The 24,710-nt window shown below is 43.2% G+C and overlaps 1 protein-coding gene and 1 long non-coding RNA gene across 14 annotated transcripts in view; one reads left to right on the forward strand and one right to left on the reverse strand.

Moving 5' to 3' along the window:
* The window catches only part of MPPED2 (metallophosphoesterase domain containing 2), a 164,317-nt gene extending 153,644 nt beyond the window's left edge, over positions 1–10,673 (reverse strand). For 3 of the 12 annotated variants that reach the window (XM_081154796.1, XM_081154785.1, XM_081154793.1), the window contains exons 1-2: positions 8,473–8,568; positions 4,608–4,856 (exon numbers count right to left, since the gene is read on the reverse strand). Coding sequence is in view for 4 of the 12 variants with exons in the window: in XM_081154785.1 (XP_081010911.1) it covers positions 4,608–4,735 (128 nt within the window). In the remaining 8 variants the exon portion in view is untranslated. Of the gene's footprint in view, positions 1–4,607; positions 4,857–8,207; positions 8,332–8,472; positions 8,569–8,799; positions 9,123–10,326 lie in introns of those variants that run through there. The other 9 variants (XM_081154789.1, XM_081154794.1, XM_081154786.1 and 6 more) reach the window with 9 other exon arrangements.
* A 130-nt stretch (positions 10,674–10,803) lies between these two features.
* LOC308565507 lies at positions 10,804–22,714 on the forward strand. 2 transcript variants are annotated; one of them, XR_014000055.1, is made up of 6 exons: positions 10,804–10,914; positions 12,494–12,536; positions 12,643–12,768; positions 20,120–20,385; positions 21,341–21,442; positions 21,802–22,714. It is a non-coding gene; the product is annotated as an uncharacterized lncRNA (long non-coding RNA). The 2 variants fall into 2 exon arrangements; XR_014000056.1 differs by lacking the exon at positions 12,643–12,768.
* Positions 22,715–24,710: the final 1,996 nt, after the last annotated feature.

The raw sequence follows: 24,710 nt of genomic DNA on the forward strand, positions 1-24,710 counted from the left end.
ACTCCTCTAAGAAATTTACAAATAATACTGTTTTTAACCTTCAAAGAAACCTTTTGAGTTAGGCACTATTTTTACTGTCCACATTTTACAAATGGGGGGAAAAAAGCAAACACAGAAAAGTGAATACATTTCTCCATGTTTGGTTACACAGCTAGTAAGTGGTGCAACCAGGTTTTAAATCCAGCAACCCGATTCCACTGAGATGTTCACCACCATGTACCACCATGCTGCGGCATCTCCCAAAACAAGTGCAAAAGAACCAGAGCTAATAAGATCCCAGGATCACTTTGTAAAGTACTAGTCTAACCACCATGCTAGACATCTGAAACAAATATAAAATAATATTGAATGTAAACCATAATTGAAAAATATTATTTTTTTAAAAAGAAGCCTCAAAAAGCTATGGCACATTTACACCATGGAATAGTATGCAGCTGTAAAAAAAGATATCTTACTCTTTGGGACAGCATGGAGGGAACTGGAGGGTATTATGCTAGGTGAAATAAGCCAGGCAGAGAAAGACAAGTACCACATGATCTCACTCATATGTGGAATCTAATAAACAAAATAAACTGATGAACAAAATAGATCCAGAGACACAGAAGCATGGAACAGACTGAGGGATCTCAGAGGAAAGGTGGGGGAGTGGGTGGGGAGAGATTAACCAAAGAACTTATGTGTTTATAAGCATAACCCATGGACATAGACATTGGTATGGGGAAGGCCTGGGATGGGGTGGATGCGGGGTGGAGGGGATCAATGTGGGAAAAAAGGGGACATCTGTAATACTTTCAACAATAAAGATAAACATTAATAATAATAATAATAATAATAAAAGAAGACCCCAGGGGTGTTGCCAACCAAAGATATAGGCAAATAAAATAAGTAACTAAAACTGAAAATAAAATTTGATTTCAGCTTCTTAACAAACAACCCTTAAAGAAAAAAATGAGGGATTAAACAAGTGACCAACCCTCCTGGTTAGCGTGGGACTAAGGGGTCTCCCAGAACATAGGGCTTTTACTGCAAAAACCGAGATGGTTGGACACTCTACCAAAAAGGTCTGAAGTATTTTATAAGGCCTCAGGTAATTAAAAACATACAAAATCATTATGGTGTTTGCAAACCTACATTGGCTCCTTTAGCACCTCCTCCCACCATCATTAAATACTAAATAATTTTCTCAACAGTCTTCTTAGGAAAGATGAAAGGGTTGCAGAAAAATGAAGCCCTGTTAATTGTTGGTTTTCAATCATCCCATCTATTAGTGCGTTCAAAAGTCTGGGTAAGAGAGGCACACAAATTCTAGGTTAAATTCTGCCCTGCCAACTCCAGCTGTGTTTTAAATTTCTTTCCCAAGGTCATATAGGATTGCTTTTTTTAAAAAAAAAAAAACACAAAACCTTCCCTATGTCACAGGCAGAGATGCAGGCCAGTGGTTTTTCGAAAGCGTGGCGGAAGCCTCATTGAAACTCACAGGTAACAGCAAACCAAGACAAAGCAGTCAACGTCTTAAAGCCAGCTCTGAAATCTGTGCTGGGCTTCAGGAAGATGGAGACCAGGTCTTATGTGTCTGTGTTCCCCCCATAGCAACACCCTGCAAATAAATACTGTCTTAGTTGCAATCCTCATCTTAGGATGTTAGAGCTAAAAGATCCAGAATTATCATTTGGTGCAAATGTTTACAGATGAGTAGACTGAGGCCTGAAGAAGGGAAGTAAATTGCCCAAGGTGGGTTCCAAGGCTGAGGTGAGACTGAGTGACTTAAATGGGAGGTGAGCTATTCCTTAATTAGGGTGAAAAAAACCCAACTAGGCTGCATGAAAGAAAACAACAGATCATTTAAGGGAGCAAGACTGTAACCCCAATCCAGGTGATCTGTCTTGGCTCTCATAGACCTCAGTTGTAAGTGCAAAAGGAAAACAAATGTTTTAAGAATCCCCTGCAAAATAAATGAGCAACTATTCAAGTGGAAAAGACAAACTACCTCCAGAGAGAGGAGCAAAGCTCTGTATAACATGCTGAAAATTTCAGGAAAATGGAAGAAACTTTAGACTAAATATTTTGTGGATATTTTCCAGCCAATTTAAATTTCTATTTGGACTAAGGGCAATCTTGTTTCAAAAAAAAAATGTAATAGAAATGTAACATTCTCACATTTCACCAAGATACTTGGATGCCTAGTATGGAGCAATCCCTGCGTAAAGGGAAGGAAAAGGTGGGTCAACATCGATGATGCGCATACACCTTCATCCAAACACTCATAATGTTAAAACAGCTCCGAGAAATTCCAGTGAAAATCTCCAAATCTCCAACAGAATTTCTCATCTCAATGCCCAAGCAATGAATGGATCAATCAATCTATCAGTGTTTCTGAACACCTGTTACCTACTCAATCCATTCCTTTAAGAAACGAATGAAGCAGGAGAGAGAGAGAAAACAAATAATAGTAATGCAGGTGGTGTGGATTGAAATTAGTGATGACCAGGGGCATCGATGGGGGGGCGGCGCACAGTCAGTGTGGACTGGGAGACTGAAGAGGCTTCACAGACGTAGAGGAGCCTGAACTGGCTCTGAGGCATCTGATGAGCGGAGCATAACTGTGAGTGTCTCTGCTGTGAGAAATAGTGAAAGCAGCGTTGCCAAGATGGACAGGCTCAAGGTGTGCCCAGGTGACAGGGAGCCAACTTGTGTGGCTGGAGCAAAGGGTTCAGGTAGGAAGCCCTGAGTGGGTGATGGTGAAAGGCAAGCTGGACCCAGACCATGGAAGAACCCTCTACTCCAAGGCAGGAAGGCAGTCTTGTCAAAGGCCTACACAGCTCTCTAGGCTGCCAATGAAAACTCCATTCAAGTCTTTTTTTTTTTTCCAAAAAGGTATAATCTGGTCCTTCAAATATCTTATGCCTAGATCTAAGCAGATCAGTTCTAAAGTTACATGATTTTTAAATCTCTGTGCATTCATAGTTCAGGAGTGGAATCTTACGGCTACAAACAAGTAAAGACTAAGCTGAGATTCTCTGTCAGTCATTTTCCAAGAAATCTGGGACAAAACATACTTTCTTTTGCCTGAAAGGAAACAGAATCCCCAAAGCTCTTTGCAATTCTTTAATACCAAACATCACCCCAGCAAAACAGAGCTAACGGTATCCTACCTCCACTTGCACAAATTCTATCACACAGTTGAAGAAAAAAATTATTAAAAGCAGAAGAAAAAAAGGAATATTGAAATGAAGACACAGTAATTATTCAGGAAAAAACATTTTAACAAAAAAAATATTATTCACTTCAAAACTTTTCCTTAAATTCATGTTAGCAATCCTTTATAATCATGAATATATTCTGATTTAAAGGAAGTATAAAATTCTTAGAAATAGTTTATCACGAACCATTTACAAGGATTTCTTTCTCTTCTTTAGAAATTCCATCACAGGTAACTGAGTTGGCTCTACTGGATACACTTGCAAAGTAACATCCTATTTTACACTAATACCCAGGCAGTCAAGAGAAAGATCTTTTTGCTTGGTTAGTGTTTCTAATTTTTGAGTGTGTGTGCCTGTGTGTGTGTGTGTGTGTGTGTGTGTGTGTGTGTTTGGGGAGGGCGGTCCTACCATTTTTTTAAATGCCCAAATAAAACAATTACTAAAAAAAAGGGCTTGTGACTTGGACATGCCCCGAATTCAATTTTGCCAGGAATGGCAAAAACAGTCAACAGAGCCCTAACCTCCTTTCTCTCTTGACTATACAATAGTTTTCAAAGAGGTTTAGTCCCACTATGAAAGACTCATGTTAGACATTGGAAGGGTCTCACAGAGAATGAGCACCAGGCCTTGAATAAACAAGGGAGATGGTGACCTTTTGCCCCATCTGCTGAAAGCCCAGCACATCCTGTGGCAGGGGAATAGAAAAAAGCTGGTGCATCCAGGTGCTGCGAAATCCCTGCCTCTTGATTTCTCCCACACTTTGTTACTGAAACAGTTTAAACCGCGCTTAATTTAAATAGCATTAGGGAGTGAGAGAAAAGTACAATTCCTGGAACCAATGCTCCACTGTCCCTTAGTCTTTTGTCCCCCGTAGTGTTTGAGTCGTGCACATGCAGCACACTTTCCACGAGCAACAGGCAAGACAACGGATTTAGCAGGGGCTGAACAATTAGTCCCGATTAGGCTATTTCCCAGCTGGATGTAAAGGGGTGGCGAAGTGAGGTGAGGGGGAAAAAACTAGAAATGTTCAAGAAATATTTCCTCATGGAGACAAGCAATCTAATGTAAAGCAAACTGAGCTAGGGGTCAGGTGGAGGCTCTGCCAAAATTCACTGTGTGACATTAGGCGGATACCTTAACCTCTCTGTTGTTATCCGTAAAATGTGGGCAACCTACCACCACCCATGACAGGCTCTGGAAATCAAACTGTGGTTGAAAGTACTCTGAAAATTGGGAGGGTCACACAGATGTAGGGCATTCCTCCAAGCTGTAGTGGAACCATAGGTACGCATCTGTTCTGACAATCATATGCCTTTTATTGTCCCCGGCAGAAGTCATTAGCGATCCTCTTATTTTATGTCTATTTCCTTGATGGTTAGCTTTTTAAAGTTCATGAGCGATACTTACATATGTACATGTGGCGGCTGGAATCTGCTCTGGTTGATGTTGTAGTGCGTGAATGCCTGGGTGGGGTTAGAGCTGTATTCATCCACCGTTATGGTAACTTTGCCTTGAGAAGGAATCCCATGTGCCATCCTTCCTCCCTATAGGCATGAGCAACTCACAGCTTTCCGGAGCGAAGGATGGAAGCAGGCATGGTGCGTCTCAGCCAACCTCTGAGCCCAAGGGTCTGCTCATCAATACTGGTGTGTGTCTCTGGAAAAAAAAATTATAAAATGAGAACAAAGGAAAAGGGTATTCTAAGAGACATCAAATGTGGCACCTGGATGTGAAACTGGTTCAGGGGGGAGAAAAAAATCTCAGTATGTGTTGCTGCCTCGTGGATACAACCTTTCCCAGCTCTCTACCCCGCGAGCACTTCAGAGTGGACATTACACTCCATGTGACACCGCTGGCTGCTAGCAAATCATTTCAATGGCGTTCAAACGAAGATTTCCTCTTTAATTATAATTATGGCACTTAACGTGAGTTACAGAAGGGCCATATCCACAGTTGCCATGGCGTCTGACTATAAATGGCTTGTGCTGGAAGTGGGAGACTCTTCCAAACCTTCCCTGCTAATTGGAATATCTGGTCTGTACAAAGTTGGTGTCATATAACAATCTGAAATCTCAATGCTTAGCACAGCCATAAAATGCAATGGCAAATGTAAGTTTAAAACGCTGTGCTCGTTAACAACACCTGTGTGTACCTGTACTACACACATCCTGTATGCACACATTACACATAATTTTTTCTTTCACAGGCAGCCCCTATAATACACAGGTCCTCAAGGCCCGGTACACGTATGCATTCCACTCCTGCAAAGAACTTCAGGGAAAGGCAAATTCTTCATTCTCAATGTCATATAATTTCTCTCAACACTGCAGTCACTTGGGGGAAAGGCAAGCACACCCAGGCCTGGACCACCACTTCGGATGCATTCACGATCGCCCCCTTCCAGCCGGGAGGGAGCAGGAAAGGAGGGGGGCCATTACATCTACTCGGGCTTCGTTCTTGCTCGTTGCTGCATAATTCTCAGTAGTTGGTTTCATACTTTTTTTTTTTGGTAAGTTTCCACTAGTTTCGAATCCTCTTTCAAATGTGAATATATGATTTGCTGCACTGGGTTCAGAAATGAGGATGTTTACTTTTATGGCAGGTGTGCAAAGACTGAGGAAAGCGCATCCCTGCACGGAGGCTGCTGCCATCGATCAGTGCACCGGGAAGCCGCGGCGGTAACCCTTGGGTAAGCCGCGCTCTTGCTTTAAGTGCTCCACATCGGAATACGTTTGCCGAGTGCACCATTAAGCTCCGGAGTCTTAGCTGCTATCTCAGATAAAAATATGTAGAATAATAAGATGAGATTTAAATTTGGCATGAAACACCTTAAATATCAAGCAAAAGGCAGATGGCCTGCTATAGGCCATTTATTTTATTATTTTACAACCCGGGGCTTGTGTAGTCCTCCATATGCTAGCTGGGCTAAGGAAGTCCACAGCGTTCTGCTCAAATCATTGCCTTGTTCATCTTAGCAAAGCGAGCTAAACAGCACCCACCTTGCCTGCGTAGCTAATGTACAAAGGCACTGCCAAGAGAGGAATCCCTGGTGCGCTGGCATTTGAAACAGTGCCCCTTTGGGTTCACTTTCTTCCTCCTGACTTCATGGGAGGTATGAGGCCTTTAAGCACCAGTTGATAGAAAACCAGGCCAGCAGGATTAACGAAATTAAAATCTTTCCCTGCCCCTCTGATGTAAGATACCTATAAGAACTGCTTACAAATCATAATGTAGCAGTTTCCATACCAAGTTTGCAGCTGTTTCCTTAATTTCCCCCACAATTATATTTTACTGTTATTTTGCATAACAGTAAAACACAACACCTGCTTCAAATTGCAGTCCTGTTCTAAGTACTGTAATTCTCTTTTGAGACACAAAGTACCGAGACATGACTGAAGCGCAAAACTGCATAATTGCGCCATGCTGAAAAGTAAATACAAATGAAAACATCTTCCTGTTATAGAAATCACTGTCATTAAAAAGAATGTTAGCCATCAAAGCACAGAGGGAAAAAAACACACACACAGTTTCAGACTGGGAGAACTTAAAAGTGTTTGCACAAATTAGAATGATGGCAATTCTTATGTTCCTGCCATCAATGTCTATTGTGTGAAACACAGAACATTAAGAGGCGAAGGAAACAAAATGCATGTCTAGACCATTGTGACCTCTCAGTAACAATCTCTGCACCCGGTGCCAGAAACAGTTCAAATGTTTCTGGAGCAAAACCACTAAATAGCCTAGAAATAGAATATACATACCCATTGTGTAAATATCTACGCAGTGACTTACAGGAGTTAGCATTAGACCCTGCCACTGGAAGCCTAGAAGAGATGGAACCTAGAAGGTGATCAAGTCGCACGTAAATGATCCACTCTATCCTAGTGAACGTAGGACTGCCTTCTCTACCAAGTGAACATCTGTGCCTCTCTGCACCTTTGCCCCAGCAAGGCAAATAGAACATCTTTTCATCAGCAAGCACAGGCCCCTGCAACTCTGAAGGGCTAAATGGGTGACTGGCACTTCATTTGAATTCACTTTAACCATGTTCTTTTTCAAATGTTTTATCAAAACAGTGCACCTGCCGTGTCTATCTTCTTTAATCTGGAGTCCTTTGAAGAAAATGTCAGACTAAGGCAGAGAGCTTCAAAACTTTCACAGGAACCTTTACAGACAAGTCAATAAAAGGCTTATTTTTTTTTAAATGCTATGTTTACCCCCACTCACATCACAAAATGAACATATCCTGAGAATATTAAACGCCAACACATGTGAGAGACCTTTTTTTGGGATAAGCTCTCAGAGACGGGACAATGGTCTCCCTCCTCTACCTGGGAAATCTGTTAAAAGCTCAAAACAAGACAGAATGATACACTGCCTAAAACTATCAAGAAGCTACCTCACCTTACTTCACATATTTAGGCAGTAAAACCTTGCAAATGATCAGATTTTGGAGCATCTCATTCTCATCATACTTACATTACTTTTCACATATATTATTTAAAGAGACCAGTAATCTTTTAAAAAAAAAAAATTTCATTTTATACTTCAACACATTTGCTCCACAAAACAAAGGAACCCGGTACTAAATGCCAGGAACTCTAAAGGAAAATAAAAATGGGACTGACACTGTCAAGCATTAATACCAGTGTTAGTTTGATTTTCTCTTTAAAAAGAAAAAATACCATGTGAGCACACTTTTCATTTCCTAGACAGCAATCACTTCTCCTGTCCCCGAAGCTGTGCAACTTGCAGTATTGCTGTTTTTTTTCCCCCTTAGGATTCTAGTTGGAAAACATTTTTAAAGTCTGCTGGCAATGAAAGGATTAAATGCTGAGGAATTAAAGAAGTGTCTCCACCTCCTAGACACCAGAAGTCCAATTTACCAAAAGTTTCAAAGCAACAACTCATGACCTCTTCTCCCCCTGAGCACCGCGCGGCAGAGCCTATGAGAAAGGAGCCCGTGATTTCGTCGTTTAAACCAGAATGCTCATTTTAGTCACTTGCCCTACGAAGATCGCCCGACAGCCCGGCCAGACTTCGGGGCTCGCCCGCTCCAACTCCGCCGAACGCCGCTCCGGCCCCTGCGCCGCACGCACCGAGCGCCCGCGCACGCCCGCGTCTGCGCTCATGCCCACCTCCCGCGGCTCCTCCCCGCGGCCCGGGGCGACGCTCCCTAGCCTTCCCGGGGCTGCAGCGCCGGGGTTCGGGGAGGGACGCACGGAGCTCCACGTGCCGCTCCGCAGGGCGCCCTCCCCGCCGCCGCACTTACACCTGAACTTGTCTCCAGCACTGCGGACACCCGGCTGGCACATTCTTGAGCAGAGCAAGGGCAGGACTTTTCTCCCGCGCCTCTTGCTACGCGTAGAGCCTATATATGGTGGGGCGGGGGGCGCGGGATTCTCTACTTTGGATTGGTGTGTTTGTTTTAAATCGGGGGGATGGGGGGGCTTCGCCAACTACACACTCACACGCGCGCGCGCGCACACACACGCGCGCGCACACACACTCACACAGGCTCGCCCTGCCCTCGCGGCTCACGGCCGGCGCGTCCGGGCTACAGCTCCCCCTTCCTTCCTGGAGCACCAGCTCGCCTTACTCGCTGAGTCCCCGGTTGCCGCTGCCGTCGCCTCCGCTGCCGCCGCCGTCGCCGCTGCTGGCACTGCCGGCGCTGGCGCTCGCGGCCCCGGGCTCCGCTGCGCGCCTGTCTTTCTTTCTCTCCCTCTCCCCCCAGCCCCTGATTGATTGATGACCACCGGCGGCCAATGGCTCTGACACCGCGCCATCCTCGCGGAGGCATCACAGCCCCACGCCCCCGACGTCAGCCTCCGGGGCGCGCTGGCATCCCCGAGCCCTCAGCGCGGAGCCCGCGCCCGCCGCCGCCCGCTCTCCGCCGGTGCTTCCCCGGGGCGGCGGAGAAAGGACGGGATGAAGCCAGCGGGCGCTGGAGGGGGTGCGGGGGCCACGGACCCCCCCACACACACCGGGAATCTTTTCTTTCATTTAAAGTTTTATTTGTTTTTTCCATCCTGACCTGTGTGTGTGTGTTTGCAGCATCTCAAATCAATTACATATTTTTCATGACCCGAACGTGCACTTAATTGGGGTGTTGCGGGGGGGAGGTAAATACCCTGTAAATCTACTCCACTGGGGCATCTTTAATTTCTTTTCTTGCTGGTGGATACTAACCCCCTCCCCAATCTCCAGTGAAACGTGCCCTTCACCTCCTAGGCCGCAAACCCCCGGAATTCAAAGGCTTTACAAAGATAACCCCGTTTCGCGTCGATAGCAAAGAAACTCCTGCCTCTCTCTAGAAGAAATCGGGCGGCAGCGGTTACTTTTTTCCGCCCCCCGCCCCCGGCCGCCCAGCCCGAGGCGCCGACTCGCCCCGCGGGTTGCGGTCCTGCGGACCCGAGGCGGCGGGGGAGCGAGGTCGGGGCGCGGGGACGGGGTGAGAAGCGGCCCCGCGCGGGAGCGGCGCGCGGGCGGCCGGGGGCGGCGGCGGAGCGCAGCCGAGCACAAAGCTGCGCGGCGCCTGCCCGGCCGCAGCGCCTCGCTCGGGCGGCCGCGGGCGCCCGGGGCTCGGGCCAACACAATGCGCCCGGGCCTAGGCCGGGGCGGCTCGAACGCGCAACCCCGGGACTTTCTAGTAAACAGCTCGTCGTGCCCCCGCCCCGCCCCCACCCCGGCCGCCGGGCTCCGGCCGCTGCCCCTCGCCGACACCCTCTCTTCCCCTCGGAAGAAATCCCGGCGGAGGAGGGGGCGGGCGTGGGGGACCCCGAGAGGTCGGGGCCGAGGACTGGGGGGAGGGGAGAGGAGCAGAGGGGCAAGATGGGGGTGGGAGGTAGACAGCTCCTAAAAGAGAATTCGCTTTCGTTCGGGGGTACAAAATAAGCCCTCCTCGGGCTCCGAACTGCCCGGAGAGCGCCCGCTCAAGCGAATGTCAGGGGCGCCGGGGCAGCCGCGGTCCCCGCTCCGAGCCCCGCACGCGCCTCTGACAAGCCACCTCTCACCCGGGCTCCGCTTTGTGTGTGCATTTTTTTCCCTTCCTCTCGCGCTCGGCACCGGGCGCCCGGCTGCCTCCTCCCCCTCCCCCGCCCTCCGCCTCCCTTCCCCGGCGGATTACCTTTCCCGGGCTGCGCTCCGGGTCCGGGGGATGCCTTCAGCGCCCGGCCAGCAGGCGATCCATCGCAGGGCGGCCGGAGCCGGCGGGAGGCGCGCGGGGGGCGCGCGGGGGCGGCGAGGGGCGCGGGCGGGCCAGAACCTTCGACCTCCGAGGTCCCGCCGCGGGCTGGGGTCCGGGGCCCGGGGGCGCAGCGCGAGAGGGAGGCGGGGGCGGGGGGGGGGAGAGGACGGGAGCAGCCTCGATCTGGGGAGGGAGCGAACGAGGGGGCGAGGAGAGCGAGCGAGGGCGCGGCGAGCCGGAGGGAGCGGTGCAGTGACAGGGACTGCCACTGGGGTCAAAGGAGCACAGCTCCAGGAAGCAGGGCGGCCGAGGCGCCGCTCCGTGCGCGCTCCCTGGCGGGACCCCGCGCCCCCGCGCGCCCCTCCTTCAGCCCCAGCCCGCTCGAACCCCCTTCGGCGCCCCGGGGCCCCGGGGTTGCAGCAGGAGGAGGAGGGAACTGAGGGCGAGGCCGGCAGCCTGCTGGTGCTCCGGGGTCAAGCAAGCGGCAGGAAGCTGAGCTGCAAGTTCATCATCATGAGTGTGATCGGGGTAAAAATGACAGGGGATCGGGGAGGGGTGCTGCGGAACCCCAGGGCAAATAAAGGGAGTTTTCCCTCCAAATGGGCGTCTTCTGCAAAGAGAACACCCAGGCCTCCCACCCACCGACCTGCCGGGCGCCGTGTGGAGCCCTGGCGCAGCTACAGGGCGCAGAACTCGCCGCTGGGGCGAGGAGAGGCTCGGGCACTGCGCTCGGACCACGGAAGGCGACCCCGGGTCTCCTGTCTGCTGAGCTCAGGCTTTCCTGGGGGAGAGCTATGCTCCTTTTGCCCAAGCCTCTGGACTCGCCAGATACGCACACATACAGGCACACACCCCTTTCTCTCTGCAACGCTGTTCCTGAGAAAGAAAAGGCCAACCCAGCTGATTTTTTTTTTTTTTTCCACCTCCATGAATTAAGGCTGGTTCAGGATAGGGAGCTGAGGAGAGGGAGACTCTAGTTGTTTTCATTTTTGTCTTTGGGGCACATTTTCCCGAAAGATAAACCCTTCAAAAACGTTTTAAAAAGCAAAGTTCATCCCCTTTACTCTGCTACTTTGGAGAATGGGGGGAAAAAGGTTTTCAGAATTGTATGCAAACAACATAAGGGAAAGCCACTGAGATGCTAGAAGGCAGGAGGCAAGGAAGTGAAGGCTTTTAGACAACTTGGTTGGCAAGGCTGCGTCCCAAAGATGAGGTAGCCCTGTGATGTTATGCCATTGTCAGAGCTGAAGGGCTTGGACGGCAACCAGATCTAATTCCTCTCCAGGAGTCAGACTCAAAGACCCAGCCCTTCTCCAAAGGGAAATCCAACGCGGGTGCTAAGTAGACTGTGTGACAACTGACTAGACACACCGGCTGAAATCATATCCCCTAGAAATAAAAAGGAGCCATTTCAACGTGGTCTGTGGCCTCCGTGCTGAGACTAATTGGTTTGCAGGGTCTGGGGAGGAAGAGAGAGAGGCTGGTAGGAGCCCCTATAAAAAAAAGATCAAACGGAATTCACTTGAAAATATTTCCCTTTTATAAGAGGCTTTCCTGGCACTTGAATTTTAAGTAACCTATCTCTTGTGCCTGGGCCGAAATGAAGGGGGACATAGTCCTGCTAATGTATTTATTTTGTTGTACAGTAAGCCCAGGGTGTCGGCACTTGTCATATGTGCTGGGATCAATGCACAGTGACTACCCTTGCCCAGCACAAATCACAGCAAGTGGCACTGGCATGAAAGAATGCCAAAGACGGGGTGAGGGTACCTTATATTTTATTTTTATTTTCCAGCCCAGCAGCAAACATGGACTAGAATCATGTTTTTGAAGAAATGCTTTGTTTTGTTTCCCTTGCTCTATGAGTTAGCGGTATAGTCCCTTTATCTAAATGTTTTGCATTTTTAGACTGATTTGGGATGATTTAATCAGTCGGGGGGAAAAAAATTAGCACCCACCAAGCCAAAAAACTTCTGTGGTTTTCTAACTTTGTCTTTCTTTTTTTAAAAAAAGTAACTGGTAGTCAATCAAAACAGCCGAAATAGTTTGTACATGATTCTAGAGCTATGTGCACACAGACAAGAAATAATAATGCCTTTTCCTTCAGTGGCACGTTTTACAAGACATTCAATGGTATAAAAAAAAATCAGGTGAGTGATCCTTTACTAAGTTGATGAAAATTTGTACATCGTTTTGCTGACTGGGGAAAATTGGAGGAAAAAAAAAAAAAGCTTAAAATTGTAACTTGCACTATAGGAAGAAGTCAGCCTCTCCTGTGTCCCTGCTGATCAGTTATCCACTGAGAGCAGTAGTGGCCAAGCTGTGTTAGAGTTCTGAAATTTCATTTCCATTAAGCTACCAAAAGAAAGAAGCTGGAGAAATGTAAGTGAATTTAAATAGTAAACCAGGAACAAAAGGAATTCACTTTTCAAATAATTCTCATTACACAGATTTGAACATGCTGCATTTGGTTAAACTACATTCTCCACCGATATAGCTGCCTGCACTAAAAGCTTCTTTTAAAATGATTGGATGTGAACCATGTCTGTCCCCTGACATGGGCTTTGAAATATCGAGCTTCATTATACCAGATTTTAAATGCTAACGGCTGGCACTTTGTTTGTTTGTTTGTTTGTTTGTTTAAGATAAGTGAGCCTATAAGCCCCATTTTTTTGGTTATTGTTGGTAAATTCAATTTTTATTGTTTATAATGGAAAAGAAAGAAAGGATGAAAATCCAATGCCAAGTTTCTGGTTGCCTCTATGCAAATACTACGCATTTTTGTCTTTAATGGAATGTAAATCTGGACCCTTTCTCCAGTGATTTCATCCAAGGAACAGGCAACTGTGCTTCCTGATAGCCTGCTGCAATATCTTTTAAAATATCTTTTCCGAATGTATTTCGGGAAGAAAATGAGAGAGAGGAACGTGGGAGAACTTTAGGTGGAAGCTTGGAAAGTGAAAGCTGCTTCCCTTGAAAGCTCAGTGCTTAATCTGGAGTTGGCTTTCTTTTTCCCTCTAACAGTTTTTTTCAGTAATTTAGGGATATATACTTGCGTATAACTTAAAACTTGTTTCCATAGTGTGGTTCTTCCTCAGGGAAAAAAAAAAAAATTGTTGAAACTATTTCCATTTCATTGAGTAATTTCATTGAAATTGTATACGCTAATCTAACTCTAGGAACAAACAGCAACTATTTTGTCTCTTTTTTCTTTAAATTGTCTGCATTTCTATCATTTTCCAACAAAGGCTAAGATATATAGTATGAGGACTCAGAGCCTGTTAGTAGAACTATTATTACGATGCAATTAGAAAAAAAGTTGAGCCAACAGACACCTTTATTTTAAATTCCTACAGTTTTTGCATTTTTGTTTCTAATGTTTTTATTGTAACCCCCTCCACTTTAAGACCTATATCCTATATCCCTTTAAGTCCTTCATTCTTACGTGCTCCACAAATAGTAGAAATTTGAAAATATTTGTTAAACAATTGTATGGGTGAATAAATGAGAAAGTGAGTGAGAGATGGGGTGAGTAAATGAGACAGTGACACAATGAAGGAGAACCCAGCCCAGATAGGCAGGGGCGGAAGTGATGTCCTGAGACCCGTGCTGGGCGGTAAGAGCTAAGAACTTTCCATGGGGTTCAAACAGCACATTAAAGGAGTTTGCTAATATCTTTAGAGACATGAGATAACATATAAGACTGTTCCAGAAGTTGATTTTCTCATTGAGAAACTGAAGGTTGTTACTTATCACATCTGTTTAAAGGCAGCCTTTTTTTTTTTTAACCCTTTCCCAAGGATATGGTTTTTATTGATTTTTAGAGAGAGAGGAAGGGAGAAAGAGAGGAACATTGATATGAGAGAGAAACGCCGTTCCGTTGTCTCCCGCATGCACCACAGCCAGAGATCGGACCTGCAACCTGGGGAATGGTCCCTGACCCAGAATCGAACCTGCAGCCTTTTGGTGTACGGGACAATGCTCCAACCAACTGAGCCCCCCAGCCAGGGCAAAAGCAGCCTTCTTTTTAAATAAAGTAGGATTAAAAAAAAAAAAATCTTAAGTAAAATTTGTATTTTAAGTTTTATAGGAAAAATGTACCAAGATATAGTTTCCAAAGAAACTTACATGATTAATCTGATTTTTTGATAGATCCTATTTTGAAGTCCTCAAAATAAATATGTAAATGTCTTTTGTTCTTTGTATTTGAAATTTCCTGTTGGTTAACCAATAACGTTTCTGGCTAAGGCAGACTCAGGCCGCACTAGAACTGGTGAAATTTCATTTCATAAAATAAATGATATAGGCATCACCTTAGAAAGACTGACTTTGATCTAGCTTTGCCAGCAGCTTAAATAATAAACATGGAGGGACTGAAAATCTGAGAATTTTACAAAACACTCACTAATTCTTACCATTCTTACTAACCAATATCTAGTATATATCAACAAATCAGACAAGTTATTTATGAAACAATTTTAATAATTAATTTAAAAAATCTAAACAAGGTGTGAAGCATGTGTGAGTGTGTTTTTCATCCTAGGAAGAGTGTGTTCATTGAAGTAAAAGCTGAAGTAATCTCTTTTGAAAGATGGGCAGTGTGGAAAACCCATAATCACCTGATTAAAGAAAATGTATGTGGGAGTTTTCAAGTTTAATAATTCAGTTTGACAAGATATATCAATATTTTGAGTAAGCAATATATAATGTAATTTTTCTTGTCAGCAAAAGTAAATAAATGAATGAATACATTTTTTTAGAAAAGATTGGGTTTGCGAGACCAGTAAAATTTAAAACCCATTGCTCTCTGTGTTATTACTGCAATGGTTCTTCAACAAATATTTTTTAAGCCCTGCTCTGTGCCAGGCAGGGTACTTAAACCATGTTGATGGTCTAATGATGCAAAAAGCAGAATTTTCCCTCACATGATGATGAAGTCAGTAATGTCATGAGCCTGGAGACTGACTTCAAATAATCACACAAGTAAATAAGAAGTATATCTATGCAAAGGAGAGGCACCTGGTACCAAAAAAAAAAAAAATTCCACACACTTTTGGAGACTTTCTCCTCTGAGACTGAGTGAAGATCTCCCTGATGGAGGAAAGGAAGGCAAGGATGTCACAGGAGAAAGAGAAGCAGTGTGGTGGGGTGCTGAGTGAGGAATTGTGTGAAGCCTGGGAAAGGGTCTAGATCTGGATCTGCAGGCAGAGGCCAGGACCAAACAGCCAAGTTAGAGACGTTTGAAGGTCACAGCTAAGGCCCCGTTCAAGATGTTTGACTTTATCCTGAGGGCAATTGGAAGCTGTTTAAGGTTCTTAAGTAGAAAGGCTAACATGATTACATTTGTAATTTCAAAAGGTCACTCCTCTCCCAGTGTGGAGAATGGATTTTAGGGGGCTAGAGTGAACATTGGGAGGCCCTTGGAGAGTTGATACAGTCATTGGGTTGGAGGGGATGGTAGCCTTCAACAGGGCAGTTTGGAGGAGATGAGACATGGAGAGACATGAATGGATTTGAAATTTGAATAAATTTTATATAATTAAAAACAAAGATTTTTAAAAATCAGAATCTTGAAATACTGGCTGAAAGCATTGAAATGCCCAGACAGAGAGGCTGGGAGTCATATTTAGGTGATGATTGTCTTTCTTAAACTCCCCATTCCACTCAAGCCTTCCTGTGTCTCCAAGCCATCTTCATTCTATCCCACACACTTTTCAGAATCCTACATTGTCATGAAGAACTGCAGTATTAAATGCGACACTGGCACAACATGTCACTAATCTGACTTTCTTCAAATATGCAGATCCCAAAACGTTATCCCCCATTTTTTTAGCCCACAATGGTCTTGTTCTTATTTCATATGAAATAGAAATCCAGTAAGTAAATGTGCTTCTGTTTTCCTTTAAATTTTTAGATACTACATCAATTTCATGTCTGTCCTCATCAGAACTAGTTCACCTGTATTTAATAGTCCAAACAATATTCGAAGGGGTTCTTAACAAGTGGTGGTTTTTTCAGTGAAATCCTCAAAGAAATGAATATGCTCTCGGAGAAAATACACAGACACTCACTAAAAGTAAGAACATTGTTCCTTTGCTTCAGGGTAATTCCATGTGGACCCAGTCAGTCCTCGGAAACCCATTGTAAGGAAGATATTCTGGTTGCTGGGCTCCTTTCTGGTACGAGCTAAGTCACTGTGGCCCTGCTGAGCAACTCAGACTGCTGAGAAAAGATGCAATGGAAATATACACAAACATTTTATGGCTTCTCTAATGGCAATTATGTTTTCTAACTTTACCCCATTCCTAGCATTTCTACATTTGGAAGGCTCCATCGGTTTCTTCTTCTGTTCTCATAATTCCTCATAGTGACCATCTATAAACAAAGTAAAATCTGCACACAAGAGAACAGTTGAATCGCCAAGATTTAGGGCACATGCTTTTACTAGATGCTAAAATAAAAAGAAAGTTTACTGGAGGGTAGTTAAAAAAAATCATGGCACTATATCAAAATTCCTATTTCACACTTAGCACAGAAGGAAATTTTAAAAGATGATTGTTTCAATTTTTTTTATCTACTCATTGTTTTGTGAAAATTGGAAAATACAGATAAGCAAACATTTTTAAAAATTAGCTGTAATTTCATCATTCAGAAATACCCACTGGTAACATTTTGTTATGTACTTTTTCCAGTCAAATGTACTTTACAAAAAATGGAATAAAGTTTGGAATACAGTGAAGGGTATAGTGTAGTAACTAAGAGAAAAGCAAGGCTGGAATCCCATCTCTCCCTCTTGCTACCTGTATGACTTTGGGTAGATTGCTTAAATCGTAAGTGTGCCTACTTCATAGAGTTGTTACAAGGTATAAATGAGTTAATATATTTTTTAAAAAAGCTTAAAATAATGCCAGATATATATCAAGCAATTATTATACAGTATTGTCGTCTACTTCTAAATATATATATATATATCCTCACACAAGGACATGCTTGGAGAGAGGAAGGGAGAGAGGAAGAGAAAGAGAGAGGAAGGGAGAGAAACATCAACAGTTGCCTCCCATACATGCCCCAAAGGGGGATCGAACCCGAAACCTGCATATGTGCCCTGACAGGGAATCGAACCGACAACCTTTCGATGCACAATATGGTGCTCAACCAACTGAGTTACTCTGGCCAGGCCCACTTCTAAATATTTTAATAATAAATTAATACACACTCATTGTAAATAAATACAGAAGCACATTAATAAGTAAAAGCTTCCCTCATACCCCCCCACCTATATAACCTATTCTTTCAAATGAACAGAAGACTCTGAACATCTTTCCATGTCATTAAACATCTTTCTATGGTTCTATAGATGACAACTCTCATGAAAAGAAATGCTATGGATATTATAAGCTCAGAATACCCAATAGTCCATATTTCGCTTCAGATACTGCACACAGTACAATCATGGAGACTACTTTAAAAGAAATTCCCTTAAGATTCAGTAGTTCTAAACGTATTAGGAAAATCCTTTGGATATTCATATTAATGGGAATGATTGAGCTGTTCTTTGCAAGACCAAAAGATTTGCATTTAGTTTATTGTCAGTTTATTAATTCCCATCCTTTGAGGCCTGAGCAATATTCTAAAAAGCAAATTAAGGACTTTCCATTTTGCCAGCTGCAGTCAGCTTTTGGTTATTTGTACTGCTTAAATTCGTAAGCAAACAAGTAAGCGGATAGTTTGTTGAGAATTGGTGACTAATTTATATGATACTCCAATTGTTGATATAACATTTATTTGCTTATTTCAGAGCTGTCAAGAATATATAATGGGCCCTAATGTCTAACATTCATTTGGCAACAGGAGGTTCAAGAAGTGAGGGCAGTAACATGGGAAAGTTGTAGAATTTAAGGAAGGGAAGATGTAAGAATTTGGGGGGAACTTGGCAGTTCTTTGGCAAATGGTATGGCTGCTGCTTTCCCACCACCCCAGTACGAAGTATATGGAAGTGTAGATGGCCACTGTTTATTTTATAAAATATGCACATCCAAATTAAATAATCTGTGGTAATCCTCACCCTTCATCACGCACACAGGCTAATCTAGTTATACAAACGTGAGCGTGTTTGGGTGCCAAGGGGTTGGCCTGGTGGATTCTAAGAATTTTATTTTAGAAAAGACAGCAGCTAGTATCTGGTATCTGAATTTTCTGTTGGCAAACTGGTCCTTGCATGTCTTCGAGGCATATGGAAATGGATGACAAAAGTGCCTGGAGTAACTAGAAATATAATTTGATGAAAACTGAAGCAACGAACTGTGAGAAACTGTTAAACCAGTGTCATCCAACAGTGCTTCAAAAATAATGAAACCGAACCATCAGCTCTTTATGAGTAATACTGGGGCAAAATGAGAAAAGCACATGGTATGTACAAAAAGTCGAGATATATGAGGTAATGCTCTTTTTAATTACTATTATTACAAAGACCACTCTAAAAGTCTCCACCCAGACTCCTTTCCATTTATCTCTGAGTAGACAATGACATCACGTCTCCTCCAAGTCATTCAGACTCAGGGGATGGAGTTGGCTCGTTCCATCGGCAATGCCATGTAGGGTGTTGGCACGGCCCTGAAAGCCTCTCTCCACATTATCCTGAAACTGAAAAGAACGTTTGATGGTGGCCAAAGGATTTAAACTTTTTCCCCTCTAGACGTTAAGCACTCAGAAAATCTGAAGAACAAAAATAGGTATAATTATAAAACGTCACAGAAGGAGAAAACTTAAAAAGTGAGAACGCTCCAGTCATCTGAAGGCTAGCAGTTCGTGGAGTCATTAGAAGTCATTCCATACGGGCTGAGTTTGAAGAAAAGTCAGAGGTTGCTTTGTTCTTGACTCTAAGTGAAATCAAAACCTACCCAGACTCTACACAAAGGCAGCTGCAGGCCGCCTTTTCCTTTCTGGGTCTGGGCAACTAAACACACGTAAATGACTTATATTCAGAGAAGCCTGTGATTCTGTTCATATTAATCCATGTCTCGGGCTGGCAAAATGCCTAAGCACAATCAAAGGGGGCGGGAGGGGTAGAAGTCTGCCTTTTCAAACAGGCTAGAAAATTTGTACCAAAAGATCACAGGGCGACAGAGACAGCTGGAAAAATTGGAGCTGGGGCTCTGATTTTCGTGCCAGTGGGACACCTAATGCAGAGGGAATGCAGAGGATAGATGGAGAGCTATGTATGTATGTTGTTTAGTTCCACGATACTGTACATACACAGAGGTAACGGCATAACAATTTTAAAGTAATATTGTGCTATAAGGAAACACAAAAATCTCTTGCTGTGGCAGAAAATTAATACATCAGAGTCCAGCAACAAGTTGCTAATAAGATGAACACTTACAAAGAAAAGAGAAGGAAGCAATAACTCCAAACTTAGTCAATAAAGAGGTGAGATGCTTCACTCCTGGCCCTTAATAATCATTTCTTTGGGGGAAAAACAGTTCCAACCAGTGTTTTTACATGCATAGAATTTTCTGCAAGATGGCTTAAAATGCTTGGGACACAAGAGGTTTCCAAATGAGAGATTTTAGGACATTTGTGCTTCTAAAGGAATGTATATGATTTTTCTTGGGTTTCAGTAGTGATTTTATTCATAATGGAGATTAAAAAGCCAGGTATTTGATGTAATTATATCATCTCTATGTGAAGGAAGCTTTTCATTCAAGGTGTTCTTCTATCTAATTTTGGGCAGATGAAGGGTGGCATCCACATCGGAAATGCTGTGTGGAAAACGAAGATCATTAAAAGTTTTACTGAGATGTGTTGAAAGAGTCTGGGGTCCAGGCTATGCTTTCAGACTCCGATATTCCATGGCCTTCGACAGACACGAAGACAAGCAGAACCAAAGCAATTCTTACCACACAGCCGGTGGTCACAGAAAACAGCCTATGGAGGGTCTGTCGCTGAAAAGAATGGCCTCTGGAAGAGAACCGAAAGGGGAAAAGATGTGGAAATGGAGTACGTATATGAGTGTGAGTGTGAGTGTGAGTGTGTGTGTGTGTGTGAGAGAGAGAGAGAAAGAGAGAGAGAGAGAGAAGATGGAAATATGTGATTTGAACACTGAAGGTAAAAGTTAAATCCTGAATAATATCAGTGGGTGGACTCAGGCATATATTTTCCTCTTCTCTTTTATCTCCAACAACTCTATTAATAAGAGTTTAAAAGTATAGATGGTAATTACATGCGAAAAATCTTCTAGAACCTTCTGGCATCTTAGGGAAATTGGCTAATAAGTTCCAGAAGGAGGAATGGAATACTCCTAGAAACAACAAACTTATTCCCTTACTTCATTATTTACTTTAATATTTTCATCTTTAATAAAGCAACCTCATATTCTACATACTAATTATATCATTTGCTATGTCTCTAATGTGCTTTTTTGATATTCATGTGCTCTTAGGTTAAAATTCTTTTAGGGTGATATTTTGATAACTGACTGATAATAGACCAATAATATTTATTGGAACATACACTTTTATTTTAAATGTGTACACATTCCCTGAAGCTTTTTTTAAAAAAACAACAACACACAAAACAAAGCAAAAAGATTAAAGTACTCTACACACATATACACATAAACTTCTGCACATCTAATATGTAAATTCTTTAAGCGAGCCTGGTTAAGATAAAATCCTAAAGCTAATATGTAGCCAGGCTTCTCTCCTGCCATTCTCTCCGCTTCCCCCTCCCCTGGTTTTCCAAATAAACAGCAGGCCCTAAGGGCTCTTTGAACTCACTAGAGTGTTTAGCTCCAGCAATCACTGGTTCATGTAGCTTATCTTTTCCTGGTATTTCTATGCGATTTAATAGTTCCAGGCTGGCCGAGGGAATGAAAACTTCTGGGTCTGTTTCTGGAAGCGTTGCACTCCCCGTTGCCATCTGCGATAAACCAAATAACCTTTCTGCGCCTCAGCTATTTTCTTACAGCTGAGCCTGTTTTGCAGCAATGGAGTGAAGCTCGAAAACATAGTTGGAGGTGTTCACCAGCGAAACAGTCTTCTTCTGAGCCATGCAGGTGTGTCTAGTAATTAAGTAATGAACAAGGACCAACCTCTTGATGGGGATATTAATTAAATATCCAACATTAAAGTAGCATTTAATTGCCAAGGGATTAATAAAGCAGATTCTTACTCTATTAGATTGGGATTCTTTAGTTATAAGTAATAAAATCGGACCCTGGCTAAGATCAGCAACAGGGAGTTTATTGAAAAGTAACAGGATTACATCAATTGGAAGGCTCAGAGTTGGGGATTAAATTTTCCAAAAATGATTGCACCAATATGTATTCTGTCCCAAACGTTCTTTTTACAATTTGATCTCGACTGTGCTCTGTTGAGAGGCTCGAAGGTCTGTGTTCTTTCCCCTTGAACGTAGGTGGACTTTTACAGTGTTTCATCCAGGAGTGCAGCAGAAATAAGCTCACGTGACTTGGGAGGCTAGATCATTACAAGGGCTTCTGAGTGGATCTTTCTGGATCGGTGGACCTTTAGATCCCTGAGCTGCCACGTAAGAAGTCCGGCCACCACCCCAATGCTGGATAGACCATCTAAAGATTTTGAGAGATGCCCAAGGAGCGCCATCTGTTCTAGTCCCCAGCTGTTCCAGTCTTCCCGGACCAGGCGCCAGACATGTGAGCAAGCCTTAAGCCCCACCTCTAAGCCACCCAGGCAAAAATGAGTAGAGATGAAACAAGCTGACCCTGCTGAGGCCTGTCCAGACTGCAGTCTTCAGCAAAATAGATGGTATTGCTGTTGTTTTAAACTACTAAATTTGGGCAGATTGCAACAGCCATGGTAACTGAAACATTTGGGAGAGAGCAGGAATTGAGGAGCAAAGGGCTGGGAACTAAGAGCTAGAGAAATATCTTGTAGCACTGGTACTGCCACCAAGATGACTCAACTCCAAGTGTCTCTCCAATACTGTATCGCTTGCTTAAAAGTCAAAGTCCTGGAGAGTACATCCAAGGACCCAAATGAGACTGGAAATACACCTTGTGCTGAATCTTAGAGATGCTGGAATGATTTGGTAGAAAGAGCCCCAGTGGCTACTGAGGCTCCCCAGTAAGGAAGCAGGCACCTGGATTTGTCATCCCCACCAAGACTATAACATGGGGGAAAGAAACTGGATTGTGTTTTGGAACAGCAAATGGGTGACAGACGTCAAACAATGAGTCCATTCAGACCACTTTCATTCTACTTTGATTAATAGTTTTCTTTAGTTATAGTATCCTTGAATACAAATTAATTGCAAGTAAAATGTATGTCTTGTTTGCTAATTGTGTTTTGGAATAAAGTTGCTGAAACAGTCTTTAAAATAATTTACTGGGTATTAGAAGACATTAGGCTCCTTCCTTTGTTAAAATGATCTTTAATAATTTAGCATTTAGCACTCAATCTACAAAATATTCACAAACAGAAGAGAAGAGCCTGCAGGTTATAAAAATACTCAGAGCTGCCTTAAACCTTTTTTGGAAAAAAGCTGAAGGAACAAACAAATAATAAATTAGTAAAATATTAAAAATAAATTTCAGGGCCATTGTTTCTCATACCACAGTTCTTTTTCACTTGTATTTAATCTGTATCAAGTGTGGTGGACCAACACATACACACACACTCACACACAAGCCTCAATCATTTTCAATCAAATATGCTGTTCAAATTCCTGAAAATAATAAGACTCACTGATTGTTTGACTGGATTGGAGGTTTATTTGACTGAACTGAAGGCCATTGATGCAGTTGTCCCATGGATAGACAATGTAAACCATTATTTTTCCTTACTGTCATTGTTCCTTCAGGTTTTAATTTGTTTTAGTTATTTAACAGGAGACACAGTTATCTTTTAAGCTATGGTGCACGCAGTGAAAAAGAAGTGATTCTTCATCATTGAAATTTCTCTGTAATTTTAAACAGGAGAAATAAAGACATTTATAAACCAGGATGCCTTCTCTTCAGTAGAAAAGACATCTGTAGAAGACTCATGATTTGCCCAAGGATTTAAATCAGATTACATAATCTTAGACCAAAATATACTACAATAACATATCACTGCTAAGACAGCTTATTGTCATTTCCTTGAATGTGCATAAAGTAGACTTGGAAATACAGCAAAATATGAAGAATTCCAGCCAACCTTGGGCGTCTAACATAGTTTCATATTTTATTGGTGAAATTATTTTATAGATAGTACAGAGATAGATGGTAGATTGATAGATAGGTATAGATAAAGATATAGATGTAGATATCTCAGAAATTGAGAATTCCAAAATTTTGTTTTGCAGTTTAAGTGACTGTTTTTCTTTCTTACTGCTTCTGCTTCTTTCCAGCTTGACTTGTCCAGAGAAATCTGGTAAAATCAGGAAAGGGACCTGAGTGTGGAAAGCAGTGGTAAGATGAAAGACGCATGTCACTGCAGAGTCTCTCACTGTTGTCCTTTCACTATTTTGTGGAAGCAGGATTTCCAACCTCAGCACTATTGACATTCAAGCTGGACATTTCTTTGTTGCAGGAGCTGGCCTGTACATTGTAGGATATTTAGCAGCATCTCTGGCTTCTAGCCAGTAGATATTAGAAGCAGTTCAGTCTGTTTTTTTAAATCGTGGTAAAAATATACATTACATAAATTTACCATTTTAATCATTTTAAGTGTGCAGTTCAGTGGCATTAAGTACATTCACATTGTTGAGCAAACACTGCCAGCATCATTCTCCAGAAATTCTTCATTCTCCCAAACTGAAATTTCATACCTATTAAACAATAACTTGCCTATCCCACCTCCCCTCAGCCGCTGGTTAAACTGTGTTCTTCTATCTATCCCTGTGAATTTCACTACTCATATAAGTGGAATCACACAATGTGTTCTTTTGTGTCTAGTTTATTTCACTTAGTGTAATGTCTTCAAAGTTTATCCATGTTGTATCATGTCAGAATTTCCTTCCTTTTTAAGGCTCTATAATATTCCATTGTGTGGATATACCACATTTTGTTTATCCACGCATCTGTCAGTGGACAATTGGGTTGCTTTCCCCTTTTGGCTGTTGTGAATAGTGCTGCTGTGAACACAGGTGTACAAATATCTGTCTGAGTTTCTGCTTTTACTTCTTTTGATTATATAGACAGAAGTGGAATTGCTAGGTCGAATGTCTCTAGACAGTGCCAAACGTCCCTCGGGGGCAAAGTCGCCCCGATTAAGAACCACTTGCCTAAAGAAACAACCTTCTTTGAACAATGATATTTCCACAGAGCTGAATCATGGGCTTTTAGGTTTAGAAGGGGCATTAGAAGC

This window comes from Miniopterus schreibersii (genome assembly GCF_964146895.1).
Source record: "Miniopterus schreibersii genome assembly, chromosome: 12".
Lineage (NCBI taxonomy): Eukaryota > Metazoa > Chordata > Mammalia > Chiroptera > Miniopteridae > Miniopterus > Miniopterus schreibersii.